The 17,699-nt window shown below is 37.4% G+C and overlaps 1 protein-coding gene across 2 annotated transcripts; it reads left to right on the top strand.

Annotated features, from left to right (window-relative positions):
- The first annotated feature begins 2,059 nt into the window (after window positions 1-2,059).
- map2k4b (mitogen-activated protein kinase kinase 4b) lies at window positions 2,060-16,643 on the top strand. 2 transcript variants are annotated; one of them, XM_059324781.1, is made up of 13 exons: window positions 2,060-2,188; window positions 4,910-4,945; window positions 7,348-7,380; window positions 10,013-10,115; window positions 11,109-11,283; window positions 12,055-12,174; window positions 12,280-12,399; window positions 12,479-12,530; window positions 12,697-12,824; window positions 13,854-13,931; window positions 14,014-14,162; window positions 15,092-15,137; window positions 16,184-16,643. In XM_059324781.1, the coding sequence occupies exons 1-13, from the start codon at window positions 2,077-2,079 to the stop codon at window positions 16,295-16,297; spliced, it is 1,266 nt and encodes a 421-aa protein (XP_059180764.1). In that variant the 5' UTR covers window positions 2,060-2,076; the 3' UTR covers window positions 16,298-16,643. The 2 variants fall into 2 exon arrangements, with proteins under 2 accessions (XP_059180764.1, XP_059180765.1); XM_059324782.1 differs by lacking the exon at window positions 7,348-7,380.
- Window positions 16,644-17,699: the final 1,056 nt, after the last annotated feature.

Below are 17,699 nucleotides of genomic sequence, written 5' to 3'. Positions count from 1 at the left end.
AGATGGTTTTGTTCACCGCTATGCAGACTTATAAAGTCTATACAAAGTAAAGCATAATAAGATCATAATTCATATACAATAACTTCCTTACTTACTACTAATAATCAATAATTCTGAGGTTATTGAGGGAAAACTCTTAGTTAATGTCTTACTGGTTGTATAATAAGGCCATGCAGAATAAGGCATTAATAACTACTTAATAATGACTAATTAAGAGCCAATATGCTAATTATTTGCATGCTAATAAGAAACTAATTAAAGTTGAATGTGTGTACCCTAATATAAAGTGTTACCAAAGGTCACAGTTTGAAAGTGTGACTGGCAGTCAACAAAGGTTTACTTTTACCCAAGCAGGTTTATTTGTATCATGACTTCTGTCTTTTGTTTTGTTTTGTTTTATGTAACTTCTGACATGTGTCAATGTGGACCCTAACACTGGAAAATCAAACTGAAGAGCACATGAAGTAAAGTAGGAGGGGTTGTATGACATCTTGTGGACAGTTTTGGTATTGCACCTCCCCAACAATTTATTTTCCATATAGAACTTGTAAACCTGGTTTTAAATCCTAATTACTTCTCTGTGTCGTAAAATGTCTGTGAATTAAAGAGCATTGATCAAAGTTAAAGTAAAAAAAATCACGTTACAAGGTGATAAATAAACAATATTTTAACACATTAAAAAGTGGTCTGATGATATCCTGTTATATGTTGTAGATAGATAGATAGATAGATAGATAGATAGATAGATAGATAGATAGATAGATTACTTTCTTCATCCCCGAAGGGAAATTCGGTTGTCACAGCAGTCCGGTATTCAAGTACAATAAAATACAATAGAATAAAATACTGAGGTAGCATAAATAAAAACAACAATAAAAAACAAAGCACAGAAGCAGGTTTGATCAATGCAGTGCAAGTTTTGTGCTCTGATGAATATTAAGAAATAAAGAACTGGAATACTTGGATCAAACAACATGTGTAATTTATAAAAATGTATACAAAAATGCATATTTGGGTGTGATTAAATGTAAAGAAAACATAGGGGTAACAAACCTCTAATCATTTGTTAATATATTGTATTTTGGTGTAATCACCCTTCCAACTATTTAGTATTGGGGTGTACTAAAACTATAAACTGTTAGAATCGATGTTGTAAATAAACCTTTAAACGTGTAAATAAACCTTTAAAATGTTAGAAATTATGGTGTAAATAAACCTTGAAACTGTTAGAATTGATGGTGTAAATAAACCTTTAAAATGTTAGAATTGATGGTGTAAATAAACCTTGAGAACTTATTAGGGCGAGTTCTGGCTTCATCAGAATCAGACTGATTTCTGGAGGGAAATTCTTTAGTTAGAAGCTTCATGCTTCGACAATAATTAAATCTTAGTATTTTTATTCGAGTGACATGAGCGTGTCATAAACATGACATGGGATGTGTCATGAACATTAATGACACTCTGAAGTAACATTAATGCTTATGATACTTGTCATGTCATGTTTCTGACAGGCTTGTGTCACTCTTATGTAGACACCTTCAAAATAAAGTGTTACCATATCTTGCTTAAGTCACAAAGGCATGTTCAAAAAAAGTCATTTATTTCTCTTAAGTTACATAATTTACACACAGTGTTATTACTATGCCAATAGCCATCCTTTGTTACATCCTTTTTGAGTGAAATGATCAATAAATGCCACATGTTTCACTTTTGGTGAAGTTTTTTGTGTTTCCTGCAAAACTTTAAAAACAAAAAAAGGAGTTATTATTTATTTATTATTATTTTAACATGGTGACGAAATGATCCACAATACAATTTCAGTTAGTTATCGTTTTTATTTTTATTTCAGTTAAAGACAATGTTTTTTCAATTCTCGTTTTCGTTGTTTCGTTAACTATAATTACCTTGGTTAGTCGTAATTTCTGTATTTCCGACGGGCCTTGAAGGCGGCAGCGGCACAGACGTGGCCGTTAGTGGAACTGCTGCGTTCAGGTGACGCAGTGTCCCGTCAGAGAGGGCGAAGTTTCACTCTCTGCATTGCAGCCTGAGCTGCTGCTGCCGGAATCCAACACAACAATGGCGACTCCCAGTCCTGACAGCAACTCCACAAGCTCCGGCAACAGCTGCAACATTGTAGGATCCACGTCGCACCATTTCCACCACCAGACACAGAGCAGCAGCATGCAAGGTAGGCGGAGATGGCCTTATTTCAGATTTTTCTATCTCTACTTTAACACAGCCTGGAGTTCTGAGGACAGATAGCTTGTAGCTTCAAGAAGCAGAAAAACCGTTGACAACAGAGACAGAAGAACTTCCGGTCAAATTTGTCAAAATAAGATGCGCGTTGCTGTTCATAAGACATACTATTTCATAATAGTTTACTCTTTAGAAATGTGTTTAAAGAATGTTCTTCATGTCTAATATTATGCACGGCCATAAATTGAGTAACAAGGAGGAACAAGAAAGGACGTTTAGGGCATAAAATGACAACCAAAACCAAAACATTTCATAGTTTTAAATATAACTTGGTGACTTATTGTGTCAAATGCGTTGTAGAAATCAACAAATAAAATAAAGCTATCATCCAATACATATTCATTGGAATAAATCCTATCTAATATTAATAGTATATTATTACATGTGTTTTTCTCCAGGCATAAAACCAGATTGTTCTGATTGATTTTAGTCTTTTAGCAAATATCATGGCAAATATCTTTGCATCATGGCAAATCCACACCACACTAATTATTGTTTGGTATTTCAATCAATCAATCAATCAATCAATCAAGAGAGATAAAATAGATAGATATAATAAAAAATAAAAATAAAGTAAGGTAAGATAAAATAAAATAAAAAATAAAGTAAATAATAACAAGTTAAAAAAACAGATAAAAAAGATAAAAACAATAAATAAATAATTAAAAAGTAGAGCATGATATATATATATATATATATATAAATAGTAACAAATATATAAATAAATAAATAAATAAATAAAAGAAGATGTTGAAACACTAAGATGCACAAGCAGAAAAATCTTTAAAAATGGTTCAAGTAATAGCCAAATTAAAAAGATAAGTCTTCAATTTGCTCTTAAAAATATGAACTGTCCCTGATGCTCTCATTTGACATTTTTCAATTAAATGCTTCATAAAACTCCTCTCTCTAGAAAAACTGTTGGTTGTCAAACTAGAAGCTTTTATTTTGTAGGCTGAATCACACTTCTTCCGCTAACTCGCTAGCTTTCTTAGCTAACTTGACGCGTCTCCGGGACCCTGAAATACAGGCTACCTGGTTAGCAGAGAAACAGTAATATATCTGCTAAACCTACAGACGTGTCTGTTCTTTAAGTGATTCATATTAAAAACAAAAAACAAAACCTGTGTCACACTGTAAAGCTGCCCTCAATAATGTCCCCCCAGCGGTAGCATTAGCAGCAGGCTAACTGCTACATGTAGCACCAAGGCCTCTCTGCTACCGTTAACATGAAGGCCACCGCTAAATGTGGCTAATAAATATTATTAATAAACATTATGGTTCAAGTTAAAATCACATTATGAAGTTTTTAACGCTGCTTATAAATTTGTTTAACATGTGCTTTGGTTTTGAGTTGTATTTTGTAGTTTCTGCAATTTTTATGTCATTATTTCTCTGAAATAAAGCAAAATTGAAGTCTAAAACTTTGTCACAAGAAAAAAAACAGACATCAAGGAGTTCATTTTTTAGTTATAACTCAATTTTAACTAAAAATGTAGTTACTACAGTTAACCCTTTAATGCACAACATGGTCTAAAGTGACCCGACTAAGTTTTTATATTTTTATCTTTGCAATAAATTAATTTCATCATTCAGTATTGCAGGTTTTCCTCAAATAACTTGTTTTTGATCATTATACATCCTAATTTTTTGTTTTCATTTCTTACTTTTTGAATAAAACCCCTTTTTTATCACTACGCTTTTAATGCACAATGTAATTTTTGACCCATGTTGTGCATTAGAAGGTGTTTATATGTTGTCACCAATTTAAAACCTGACAAAGAAGACACAAATATTAACTATCCTATTTTGTTAAATTGGTGTTCTTCCAATGGAAATTATTATTTGGTGGCTCTAATAAGTCTCAGATGTAAAAAAATATGTGATTTTCAAATGTAATCTGGTGGTTCTAACAACTCTTTTAAAGTTAAACCTTCAAAATAAGACAAACATAGTTACACATATACACACATTGTTAATTCAGTGTATCACTTACACTTATAGTTTATACAAAAACTATGTTTCTTCATAAAGTATGAAAGGAAAAATGGATATAATGATCTGTTGTCATAAAAAAATAAAAAAAAAAGATATTCAAACACACAGCCAGCATGAAATAACATGGGAAATAAATGCGGGTCATTTAAAAAGTAAGAAATGAAAAAAAATAAAAATATATGATGATCAAAAACAAGTTATTTGAGGAAAACCTGCAAAAACTGAATGATGAAATTAATTAAGTGCAAAGATATAGAACATAAAAACTTAGTCGGGTCACTTTAGATGCACATGTTGTGCATCAAAGGGTTAAAACCAATTTAAACCAATTATTTGATTATCAAAATAGTTGACGATTAATTTAATATTCGCTTATTGTTCGATTAATGGAGTAATTGTTGCAGCTCTAGTGTTGGTACACGATACTTGTAAATGTTTGCATGCTCTCGTTATTGGTGAACCTCCAAATGTAACTGGAAAAGGTGTCCGACAATAGATGTGTATCTTCTAGGTAGCGCATTATAATATATGTAATGAAAAAATTGATTGGCTGACTACAATCAGCCATAATAAGCTAGTTGTGTATCCAGTGTGAGCTGTATTTGTTGCTCTGTAGCAGATGTCTAGTATCAAATGTTTTATCTAAACCTTACAGAAACCAACACCTGCTGGAGATGTCAAAATGAAACAGGTATTATACTACTATTATTACTTGGTCTTAGTCTGCTGTGGGGGTTAATGTGTTCACATTGTGTTTGATCAGGACAAATCTTGAAAAGTGATTTCTTGAAATGTTCCCAATCCATTTTCCATTCTCTGTTGATCACTTTTTTTTTGTTACAAACTGTCATTGATGTATTTGTACCCATTCATCTGCATGTTTTAATGAAGTCCCTGTATTAGACTGAGCCCATGTAGACACAGTAGACAGACCCCAGGATGAGAATACCACTTCCTGTTGACATAAACCCAATCCTCAGTGGCTTATGTCACAGCTGGTTATGATAGGTCATAGGGGTGTAACGAACACGAAAATCACGGATCAATACGTTCCTCGTTTTTGAGATCACGGTTCGGTTCATTTTCGGTACAGAATGGATTTTATTTGCGTGCTTATAAATAATAAACAACAAATATTTTGCTTGCAAACCAACAGTTTATAGTGACATTACACAAATATGAAAATAAAATACAAAATAGAATACAATTGCAAAGTTCTGCCTGGTAATAATTTAAAATGTTCAAGCAAACAATATATATATATATATATATATATATAAAATAAGACAGACAGAGAGATGTGTGCATATATTAGGGCCGGGACTTTAACATGTTAATTAAGATTCATTTATTACACAAAAATGAACGCGTTAAAAAAAATTACGCATTTTAATCACACTTTAATTTGCACCGCGGAACGTTTCTCACTGGATGAGTTTCAGGCGGACCGATTATACTGGAGCACCAACTAGCGTTGATGAGTTGAGACAACAACAAACCACAGTGAACATGAAGGAAGAAGCTGATGAGACCTTTGGTTGGCCCCGTGGATGATGGGACATTTAGTTACTAAAAACCAACGGATGGAAGCGTCGATAAGAGCATGGTTGTGTTGCTATGCAACAAGGAATTCACATATCACCATAGCAGCACATCCAGCCTCAAATATCACCTCAATGCTAAACATATAGCAGCTAGCGGCTAGTGTGGACGTTAGCCCGACTTGCTATTGCTACACTTAATGGCAAAAATTGCACTGGTCTGTTGGACTTGAACAAAAATAAACAATATTTTTGTTGCTTAAGCTTATGTTATCAGTCATTATTCAATGGTATACTAAAAATCCATGTGAAAAAAATTACTTCTCACTGTTCTCAGGTCAAATATTTATATGCGATTAAAATGCGATTAATTTTGATTAATTAATTAATTACAAAGCCCCTAATTAATTCGATTATTTTTTTTAATCCCGGCCCTTATATATATATATATATATATAATTTTATATTTTATTTTATTTTATATATATATATATATATATATATATATACACTACTGGTCAAAAGTTTTAGAACACACCAACTTTTCCAGAATTTAATTGAAAATGATGCAGTTTAATGTCTCAGTGTACTCTGAAATGAATGCACATTTGCAACATTTAAAATTCTTTATCGAGCATGATAGTGTTTTGAAAGTAAAAAAAACGATTCAAAATCACATTTTATGTTGGACTAAAGGACTAAAAAAAGACACAAAATGACCAAAAAAAGACACAAAATGACAAAGAAAGACACAAAATGACTTACAAAGACATGAAAAGAATTCAAAAATAGCCCAAGACTCCATAGAGTTAAGTTGTTAACCCATTTCTTGTTCCCTGAAAAAGGCCTACCGGTACTTGTATAATTCTGAAAAGTACATTATTTTTCAGTTTTGGTTAACCTTACCTTTTTTATTTACCTCTGGCAGTTCACCACTTACCTCTGTACCCTTTCAAGCTGTTAATTTTACGTGAACTGCTTGAATTTCAATAAAAAACTGGAACAATTGGGGTGTTCTAAAACTTTTGACCGGTAGTGTATATACACACACATATCTATCTGTCTGTCTGTCTCATCTATCTATTTATCTATAAGTCTAATGCTGCTTAGTTTGTCCAAGTCGTGTTGCTATAGATATCGTTTTGTGTGACGTAATCAGCAGCAGATGAAGGACCCTGAGCCAATCTGGTACCTACAACACTCAGCATTAGCACATCCCACTAAAACCATCAGCTGCTATTCACCTTTACTGTTAAATGTTGAGTAGAGTGGATCTACAGGAGCTAACACATCAGATGACAGTCATGTGAATATGTTTTCTGCTACTGGGCTACATTGACTAAAGCTGGTCAAATGGAACCGTTCCTCGTTCTGTGGATACAATAGAACCACTTCAAGTTCCAGTAGAGTCGCATGGCAGTGCACTGAAGCAGACGATTCAAAGCAACCTGCCCTCTATTCCACTTCCAGCATCGGCTCTATTAAGCACTGACCCAGTCGCACGTCAACAGGCCCGAAGAACATGTAGTAAAGTGTTTTTTCTTTACTTCAGGGTTTCAGATAAGCCTGTCTGGAGTGTCCCAAAGTAAGCCACAGACCTGCACAAAGCCCCGACTTCTACTCTTTGTGGGTTCACCTCAGTAGTCTAAAGTGGTTTCCTGTCCTCGCTGACTTTCAATGAGCCATTCAGTCATTGGTCAGTGTTGTTATTTATAACGCTCGTGTTAAATTGGATAAAATAGGAGCAAGAAAGCCACTTTATACTATTGAAACAGCCTGTGTGGTGCTCTGGAAGCTGGGGAGTCTGTCCACTGTTCACTGCTGTTAACCCTCTGGAGTCCATGTATTTATTGAAAATACACGTTTTATTTACAGAAATAACTTTATTAATATATGATATGTAGACAAGCTGAGAAAGCCAGTTGAAAGTTCAATCATAGGAGCTTTTTTCACAGTGTACCATTTATGTTTCTAGACCATTTTTAAAATGTGGATTTTCTTTCTACAATGAAAACTATTGCTATTTTTTAGGGCCGGGACTTTAACGCGTTAATTAAGATTAATTAATTACACAAAAATGAATGCGTTAAAAAAATTGACGCATTTTAATCGCACTTATTTTTGCACCGCGGAACATTTCTCACTGTTCTCAGGTCAAATATTTATATGCGATTAAAATGCGATTAATTTCGATTAATTAATTACAAAGCCTCTAATTAATTAGATTATTTTTTTTAATTGAGTCCCGGCCCTACTTTTTTTAATTTACATGCAAAAAGATGTACAAATTTTGTAGTTTTATTATTTTTTCTTCCGTTCCATAGACACTTGTGTCTTTTGTTTGTATTTTCGGCAGATTTAAACTTAAAATAAAATAAAAAATCTGACTTATAGCCAAGTTTGTGTGGAGAAAAAGGAGCCATGCATGTGATGTAAGGACAGACTGAAAGATGCTAAACAGAGACAGAAATTAATGCATAGGAAGTTGACAAATTTCAGCCAAAATCTCCTGGACTTCAGAGGTTTAACTGTCACAAAATGGCCCAGAAAGATGAATTTGCAGCGGGGCTTAAAGGTTGAGGGATCTGTTTGCACTGAGGCGCTGGTTGGAGAGGGCATGGCAAAGAAGACTCAACACTTGAACTCAGCACTTTGCATAGAAGCTAGTTTATATTCTGAACATGCATCCTACCTTTCCGGTGACGGACTAATTGGAATCAAGTGCTTCATAAGTGTTGGGTCACTTTGAAATCTCAAGGGAAGTGTTCAGGTTTTGCACGGGGATTTTCAATATCCGCATCCTGCAGGAGGCTCTTTTGGCTAAATGAGGGGTCGGCAACCTGTTGCTCCAGAGCCACATCTGGCTTCATTTATTTAACCCTTAATAGGGCACTCATTGAAATACTTGCAAATTCCAAAATTCAACCCTAGAGAATATTGGAGGATATTACATACTTTTCACTCAGATTTGCCACTTTAAATCTCTTAAATCTGCAACTTTTTTTCTTGTAGATTTGCCACTTTAATCTAGTAAATTTGCAACTTTTTTCTCGAAATATTACCTGAAGTTACCAAATATAGTTCTTTGCCTGATAAAGGGTTAAATAGAAAAATCACTATAGAAAAGTTTAGAAATAAAGGCTATATCGCGAGAATAAGGGCATGTGTAACATCCCTCCCGCTGTATACACAGGTAACCTCACCGAGCGGTAACCTCAGCTAGCGGTAACTTTACCTACTGGTAACCTCACCTAGCGGTAACCTCACCTATCTGTAACCTCACCTAGCGGTAACCTCACCTAATGGTAACCTCACCTAATGGTAACCTCACCTAATGGTAACCTCACCTAATGGTAACCTCACCTAGTGGTAACCTCACCTAGCAGTAACCTCACCTAGCTGTAACCTCACCTAGTGGTAACCTCACCTAGCGGTAACCTCACCTAGCGGTAACCTCACCTAGCTGTAACCTCACCTAGTGGTAACCTCACCTAGCGGTAACCTCACCTAGCGGTAACTTTACCTACTGGTAACCTCACCTAGCGGTAACCTCACCTAGCTGTAACCTCACCTAGTGGTAACCTCACCTAGCGGTAACTTTACCTACTGGTAACCTCACCTAGCGGTAACCTCACCTAGCGGCAACCTCACCTAGCGATAACCTAACCAAGCGGTAACCTCACCTAGCGGTAACCTCACCTAGTGGTGACCTCACCTAACAACAGAAACAGAGAGCTAATGGAAAAATAGCGAAGCGTCAGGGAGACAAGATGCTGAATATCTCAAAAAGAAAAAGAGAGGGTACCATGAAAGTCACATTGAGTTCGGCAATGGACAATGGGGGGGTCGCCAAAGTTTACAATGGTAAAAATGTGGGTCCCTCAAGAAAACGGTTGGGAACCACTGGTGTTTGCAGTGACAGGAAGTGGTGCAGGATCTGAGTATTGGGAACCCCTGTACACTTGGGCACTTTGCTTGTGTTCAGTTTGCATTTTGTGCTTCCATTGATGTGTGAGATAAAGTCACCTGGATGTCACAACTTGTTTCATTCTGCACAATACTGTGCTGGTACCTGGGTCATATGAAGTGTTTGTAGCATGATTTTTTTTTAATATAGCTTATTGCACACATGGAAGGGCTGTGCAGCAGCTGGCTCCGCCCACAGTGTGCTGTGCATGTTGTGGGAATATGGCAGTGTGTCTCTCTTTCTCCTGCAGGTAAACGTAAAGCTCTGAAGCTGAATTTCGCCAACCCTCCAGTGAAACCGGCCTCCAGGCTCCCGCTTCATCCAACGCCTCCCTCTTTCCAGAACCCTCACATGTGAGCAGAGACAGCTGATGATAATCTTTGACGCATTCTGTTCTGTGTTTCAACAAGTTGTCTCAGAAAGTACAATTCTAGCTCAAAACATGAACAAAAGAATGTCCCAGTGCAGCAGCACAACTGTGTGAAAAGGAAAAATCTAAAGAATGAAATAGCATGATAAAAATAGTATTGATGGAATTTTATATATGTAGGCAACTCAATGCTTAAACCAAGTTACTTGTCTGTTCCTATTAAGAGTAGCAACATCAACCAATGAGTTCCTACTGACACAATTTGTGTGTTTTACTGAGCAAAACGTTCAAATAAACTGTCATTAAGTGAAAATACAGTGAAAGGGTCAAAGTTATGAGACCAAACCGCTAAAACGTCCTTTTTTTATAATGTTATATATAACTTAATTGACACGTTGCCGTGGATACGCATTGTTCTGCTTCTCTCCTGATGACGGCTCGCCTTGTTAGTGACCTGTCAATCAAAGGTAGCCCAGCCCCAAATCATACGATTCTTTATCTTCTATTTTCTTCTAAATGGGGCCATTATTAAAACTCTAAATTGTCTTGAAGAAGATTTTTTACTAGTGATTGAGACCATAGTGTTAAAAAACATTCTGAGGTAATAAATCAAGTGAGAAGTTTTCTCATTTTGCATTGAAATGAATGGACATAAATGTTTTTGCAGCCAAACTTAGCGCCCCCTGCTGGAATTTTCGGTAGAATGCAGCTTAAGGCACTTCCTGGTTTGCCTCCCTGCTCGCACTCGGAGGTTGCCGCCTGGTAGGAACATGGAAGTTGTAAAGTTGACAAAAAGTAGTTAGCCAAATGAAACAACTGTGGATAGCAACAAAAATAAATGGCCATGTCGTTAACATCCCTTTATAGTTTGACAGTCACAGAAACTTGGGGATTCCTGATTAAATATTGATCATATCCATGTGAGTGTATAACACATGTTCCTGTCCTGGCTCCTCCCTCCTCTGTGCTCCTCCAGAGAGCGTCTGCGGACACACAGTATCGAGTCGTCGGGGAAGCTGAAGATCTCTCCGGAGCAGCATTGTGACTTCACGGCAGAAGATCTGAGAGACCTCGGGGAGATCGGTCGCGGGGCTTATGGCTCCGTTAACAAGATGGTCCACAAACCCACGGGCCAGATCATGGCTGTCAAGGTGAGCTGCTGTCCAGTCTGTCAAGCCTTTAGAACCAGTGTTTCCCACAGGATTTTCTGAGACTATTATGGGGAGCAGAGCATGTTCCCCCGGAGAACATTTTTGCCCTAAAAGCCGAAATTTGGTGCCTCTCGCACATTCTAATGCCACTATTCCATCTTAATCATTGCATATTTTTAATGAATTATTGTAAAGGAGAATAAGGGTTCTTCTATGTTTTATTCAAGGCGTCATATTTTGACAGCCTTCTTGCAAATTCTGTGGTGGATTCTGCTAACACATGCATGTGCTCTTATTTTGAAAGCTACATGTCTCAAACTTGCGGCCCCTTGGGTCAATTGTTTTTGTCTTTTTTTGGTCATTTTGTGTCTTTTTTAAGTAATTTATTTTTTTTTCGGTCATTTTGTGTCTTTTTTTTTAGTAATTTTTGTGTCTTTTGTCATTTTGTGTCTTTTTTTTTGTAATTTTGTGTCTTTTTTTGGTCATTTTGTGTCTTTTTTAAGTAGTTTAGTTTTTTATGTCATTTTGTGTCTTTTTCTAATAATTTTATGTATTTTTTGGGGTCATTTTGTGTTTCTTTAAAAAGTAATTTAGTGTTTTTTCAGTCATTTTGTGCCTTTTTTGTCATTTTATGTCTTTTTTTTTGTCATTTTGTGTCTTTTTTTTGGTCATTTTGATACTGCCTTCAGTGGGCCCCAGGTAATTTGAGTTTGAGGCCCCTGGTTTGCTGTTTCATCAGCAGTAAATCAAATGTGTGTTTGTGTCTTTTAGAGGATTCGCTCCACTGTGGATGAGAAGGAGCAGAAGCAGCTGCTGATGGACCTGGACGTGGTGATGAGGAGTAGTGACTGTCCCTACATCGTTCAGTTCTACGGAGCTCTCTTCAGAGAGGTCTCACTCAAACACAACACTTCACCTCACTTTATCTTCACCGTTTATTCTGCACAATGTGATATTTTCACCAGATCTGATGGATCCTTTTCCTCTTTGTTTCAGGGGGACTGTTGGATCTGTATGGAACTTATGGCTACCTCATTAGACAAATTCTACAAATATGTATATTGTGCATTAGATGACGTCATTCCAGAGGAAATATTAGGCAAAATAACATTAGCTGTGAGTAGACCGTTCACCTTTTTTATTTATTCTTCTGATTTCACGTCATGCATGTCGTGTTTTATTTTGTCTTCAACAGACCGTTAAAGCACTGAACCACTTAAAAGAAAACTTGAAAATAATTCACAGAGGTAAGTCTTTTTCTTATTTTCTAAAAAAAAAAAAAAGAGATGAAAGTAAAAAGATGTTCATGTTTTTTACACCTTTTGTATTCATCATCATATTGGCTGTTATGAAAACATTTCTGTTGTTACTTCCATTCAAAGCCTTGGATCAATTCTGTTTCTGTCACTTCAGACATCAAACCTTCCAACATTCTAATGGACCGAACGGGTAATATCAAGCTGTGTGACTTCGGCATCAGTGGTCAGCTGGTGGACTCCATAGCCAAGACCAGAGACGCAGGCTGCAGACCTTACATGGCAGTAAGTATCTCACACAAGGTTTACATGCACAGTTTAATCGAGCTATGTTTAAAAATCGATATTGGCATCTTATAGGACTTCTGTCCTTGTCCCCGTTTACATGCACTGAGGAAATCGAATAACTGACGGTAACGTGTCCTCCTCCTCAACACTAACTGGCGATATGTGTCGTTTCAGCGGGTTAATATGGGCCCTTTCTGTTGACCTCAGTTCGACACTTTGTGCCGTCGCTGCTGACCGGCGACCGGCTAATGCATAGATATAAATATGGGCTAATGTGCGACCAGCTAACGTGACCGGCTAACGTGACCGGCTAATGTGACTGGCTAATGTGCGACCGGCTAACGCGACTGGCTAATGTGACCAGCTAATGTGACCAGCTAACGTGACTGGCTAATGTGACAGGCTAATGTGACTGGCTAATGTTACCGGCTAATGTGACTGGCTAATGTGACCGGCTAATGTGACCGGCTAACGTGAACGGCTAACGTGACTGGCTAACGTGACTGGCTAATGTGACCGGCTAATGTGACTGGCTAATGTTACGGCTAATGTGACTGGCTAATGTTACGGCTAATGTGACTGGCTAATGTGCGACCGGCTAATGTGACCGGCTAACGTGACCGGCTATTGTGCGACCAGCTAACGTGACTGGCTTTCTAGCTGTTTTTCTTCTGGGGGTCATACGCCAGCGTGGGGGTGGAGCATACGAAGCATGTGCACATGCGTTGTCTTGTCATACATGCCGGCAAAAATCCAATTCCAATCACATTATCTGGGTGTCCTAATCAGAGTTGGAGAACTCCGACATCAGTCGGACTAACTCGTTTACATGCACTTCAGTTGTCCAGTTATAGTCGGATTAAGGCAATAATTAGTTTTTTTCAAGTTTCATGTAAACGTTCTGAGTGACGAAAAAAAACACATTGAGGGAAGTGATTTATCTCTTTCTGGACATCATGGTGTTTAAAGGAATTCAATAAAAAAAAGACAGATATGCAGAGTGTGTGTGTCCTGTGTGTGTTGCAGCCTGAGAGGATAGACCCCAGTGCTTCCAGACAAGGCTACGATGTGCGCTCTGACGTGTGGAGCTTGGGGATCACCCTGGTAAGACACATGAACATGTTTTGTCTGACAAAGTGTGAGTGGACAGAGCTGTTGCAGTAGAAACCTTGGTGTGTGCTTTCAGTACGAGCTGGCCACAGGAAGGTTCCCGTACCCAAAGTGGAACAGCGTCTTCGACCAGCTGACACAAGTGGTGAAAGGTGAACCTCCTCACCTCAGCAACTCAGAGGAGAGGCAGTTCTCCCCCAAGTTCATCAACTTTGTCAACCTATGGTAAGCACTTCTTTCTTTACTCTAAAAACAAGATAAAAACACTAAATCTGAGGGAAATGATCTTGCTGCATGGACAAATAATTTCATTTGACAAGATTTCTTAAATTAAGATTGTTAAATCTAGAAATAAGCATGTTGAACGCTTAAAATAAGAAATTAACTCTTAAAACAAGATAAATGATCTAAAACAGGGGTCTCAAACTCAAATTACCTGGGGACCGCTGGAGGCAGTATCAAAATGACCAAAAAAAGACACAAAATTACTAAAAAATACACAAAATGACAGAAAAAAACTAAATTACTTAAAAAAGACACAAAATAACCAAAAAATGACACAAAATGACCAAAAAAGACACAAAATGACTAAAAAATACACAAAATGACAGAAAAAACTAAATTACTTTAAAAAAAACGACCAAAAAAAGACACAAAATCCAAAAAACATGACACAAAATGACAGAAAAAAAAATACTTAAAAAAGAAACAAAATGACCAAAAAAGACACAAAATTATTTAAAAAAAGACACACAATTATTATTTTTTAAAAAGACACAAAATTATTTAAAAAACATACAAAAAATTATTAACACTTCTAAATCTAAAGTTTTTTTTATCTTGGTAAGAAACAAATAATTTGCTTTAAGCTTTAATTTTTCTTGTTTCAATAGTTCATTTCTTATTTTAAGCGTTCAACATGCTTATTTCTAGATTTAATAATCTTAATTTAAGAAATCTTGTCAAGTGAAATTATCTGTCCATGTTTTTATCTTGTTTTTAGACACACCTTTTTTGCAGTGCACGTTAAAAAAAACTTTAAAGCAGTTTTTCTCAGTTTTACCCTTTGTGTAGTTACTGCAGTTAGACTTTGTAGGGCAGAATACTGGAGCAGAGTTGTACTGATGGAGATTTGTTATTCTCTTTGTGTCCAGCCTTACAAAGGATGAATCAAAACGGCCAAAGTACAAGGAGCTTCTCGTAAGTTCTTCACTTTTTACTCATCTCACAAATAAGCACCAGCACATGTTCTTAACACATGATCTTCAATTTAAAAGTAAGCTGTTAAATGAAGTGTGTACTATGTGTGTGTATTATGGAGATGTAAAACCGTTTGATACCGTACATAAAGGTACAAGTTAAAGAGCTGGGGCCGGATTCACAAAAGTGTTCTTAACATAAAACTTAAGAAAATGCTTAAGAAAAAAAATAGGATGTTCCTAAGAATGTTCAGTGCCCATAGGAAGTATCTTTCCGTCTGTATTATGCTTAGCTGTCAGTTAATAAAGTTTTGTTTTTACTGTTTTCAATGGATCAAACTGATGCGGAAGAAAGGGCTTAAATCTTAGCTTAGCTTAGCATGCTAATGGTGAGCTAGCACATTACGCAGTATGCTGCACTAAAAGTACAGTAACATGAACCCAATTAGCTGATATACTATATTGCATGTAAATATCTCATATCAAATGATTATGGGCATTACGCTAAGCAACATGAATGTCATCCCTGAATTACATAGTAATGCAACATAAGAAGTGAATGAAGCTAAATCTCCGCTTAGCATGCTAATCGCTAATAACAGAATTTGCACATTACATGCAGACCACTACAACGTCTGCAACTCCATAAAACACTTACTTTTCATAAGGTACCACACCATCCAGCACATACACATTGAACATTGATATTCACTGGAAACTATTTGAATATTAGTGGAAAATGGAACCTTGTAGCCACTTTAAAACTCCTAAAGATAGGTAGGCTAAATAGACTTCCAGATGAGATGAGTCAGGGTGGAAATCCAGAGTGAATTGTGTTACTGACCAGGTGTAGGCCTATCACACAATCACTAAAAGGGGTGGGTCTCCCCTTAAAAGGGGGCGGGGCTCCATTAAAGGGGGCGGAGCTCCCCTAAAAGGCGTCCGATCGGAAACAGTGCAATGCCGAAACACGTCCTACGTAAATAATGATATTTAGAAAAATGAATTCAAAAACCTTCTTCTCTGCTCACTGTGTCTCTTCTCCAGAAACATGCCTTCATTCTGATGTATGAAGAGCGTTTTGTGGACGTTGCCAGTTACGTATGTCGCATCCTGGATCAGTTCCCCACCTCTCCCATCTCCCCCATGTACGTGGACTGATGGAGTTAAACTGGGGGGGGGGGGGACACGAAGCTCTGTGATGCAACGCTTGAAATGTAAGAGTTGAGTAGGATCACCTGTTTATTCACACGTTCCAAAGAACAAAGGAACTAATGGTGCAATGAGACGAATATTGTAAAGCAAACCCTTCCACCTCATTTTAAAGTAAATCTAAAATCACCCATCTTCAGCCAGGAAAACGTGGAGACATTGTCTTCATGAAATGCAATGCATCTTTTCATGTGGGGGGGAAATGAATAGAGTATACATATGGTATATAGAAAGTATATACTTGAAGTGGTTATACACAAATACAGAATCTACCAAATAAAATGTTGAACAGTGACTCTCATGATGTATGAACAAACAGCCACCTATTGGATTTATACATTGTGAACTGTATGTATGCATTTGAATTGTTGGCATGTACAGATGAATGCTGGTAGACCTACTGTTTAAACACACACTCACACACGCACACACACTCACACACACACACAAGCACCATGCAGTTTTGTTCACTCATGATAAATGAATGCGGATGCTCAAGTGTTCATGGATTCGGTAGCATGGCTTTTCTTTTGTCAATATGCAATCTGTGAGAGTTTGTCCCTGACGTGATTGGGACATCTACGTTTCTCACATCCAATGTTGGCAACAGTTTGTACCTTTTTTATGTATTAGCATTATGTTTCAGTCACAGAGCCAAGCGTCTGGTTTTCTAAAAGGAACTCTCAGTGCGTTTACATGCACAGTTTAATTGAGCTATGCTTTAAAATCAATATTGCCGTCTAATAGTAACTCTGTCCTTGTCCGAGTTTAGTCTTTTCAGCGGGTTAATATTGCGCCCTTTCCGGTTGACCTTAGTTCTACACTTTGTGCCGTCGCTACTGACCAGCAACCGGCTAATGTGACCGGCTAATGTGACCAGCTAATGCGACCGGTTAAGACCGGCAAATGTGCGACCAGCAAGTGTGTGACCGGCTAATTCGACCAGCTAATGTGCGACCGGCTCATGCGACCGGCTAATGGGTGACCAGCTAATTCGACCGGCTAATGGGTGACCAGCTAATTCGACCGGCTAATGTGCAACCGGCTCATTTGACCGGCTAATGTGCGACCGGCTAATGCGACCAGCTAATGTGGGACCGGCTAATGTGCAACCGGCTAATGTGACCGGCGAATGTGCCACCGGCTAATGCGACCTGCTAATGCGACTGGCTTTCTTGGATGTTTTTGTTCCGGGGTCATACACCAGCGCGGGAGTGGAGCATGGGAGAATGCGCACATATGTTGTCTTGTCATACATGCCGGCGAAAATCCAATTCCAATCACATTATCGGGGTGTCCTAATCGGAGTTGGAGAACTCCAACATCAGTCGGACTAACACGTTTACATGCA

This window comes from Centropristis striata, chromosome 21 (genome assembly GCF_030273125.1).
Source record: "Centropristis striata isolate RG_2023a ecotype Rhode Island chromosome 21, C.striata_1.0, whole genome shotgun sequence".
In the NCBI taxonomy this organism is placed as follows: domain Eukaryota; kingdom Metazoa; phylum Chordata; class Actinopteri; order Perciformes; family Serranidae; genus Centropristis; species Centropristis striata.
The sequence above is the reverse complement of the archived record's forward strand: the minus strand, read 5'-3'. Positions and strand labels throughout refer to the sequence as shown.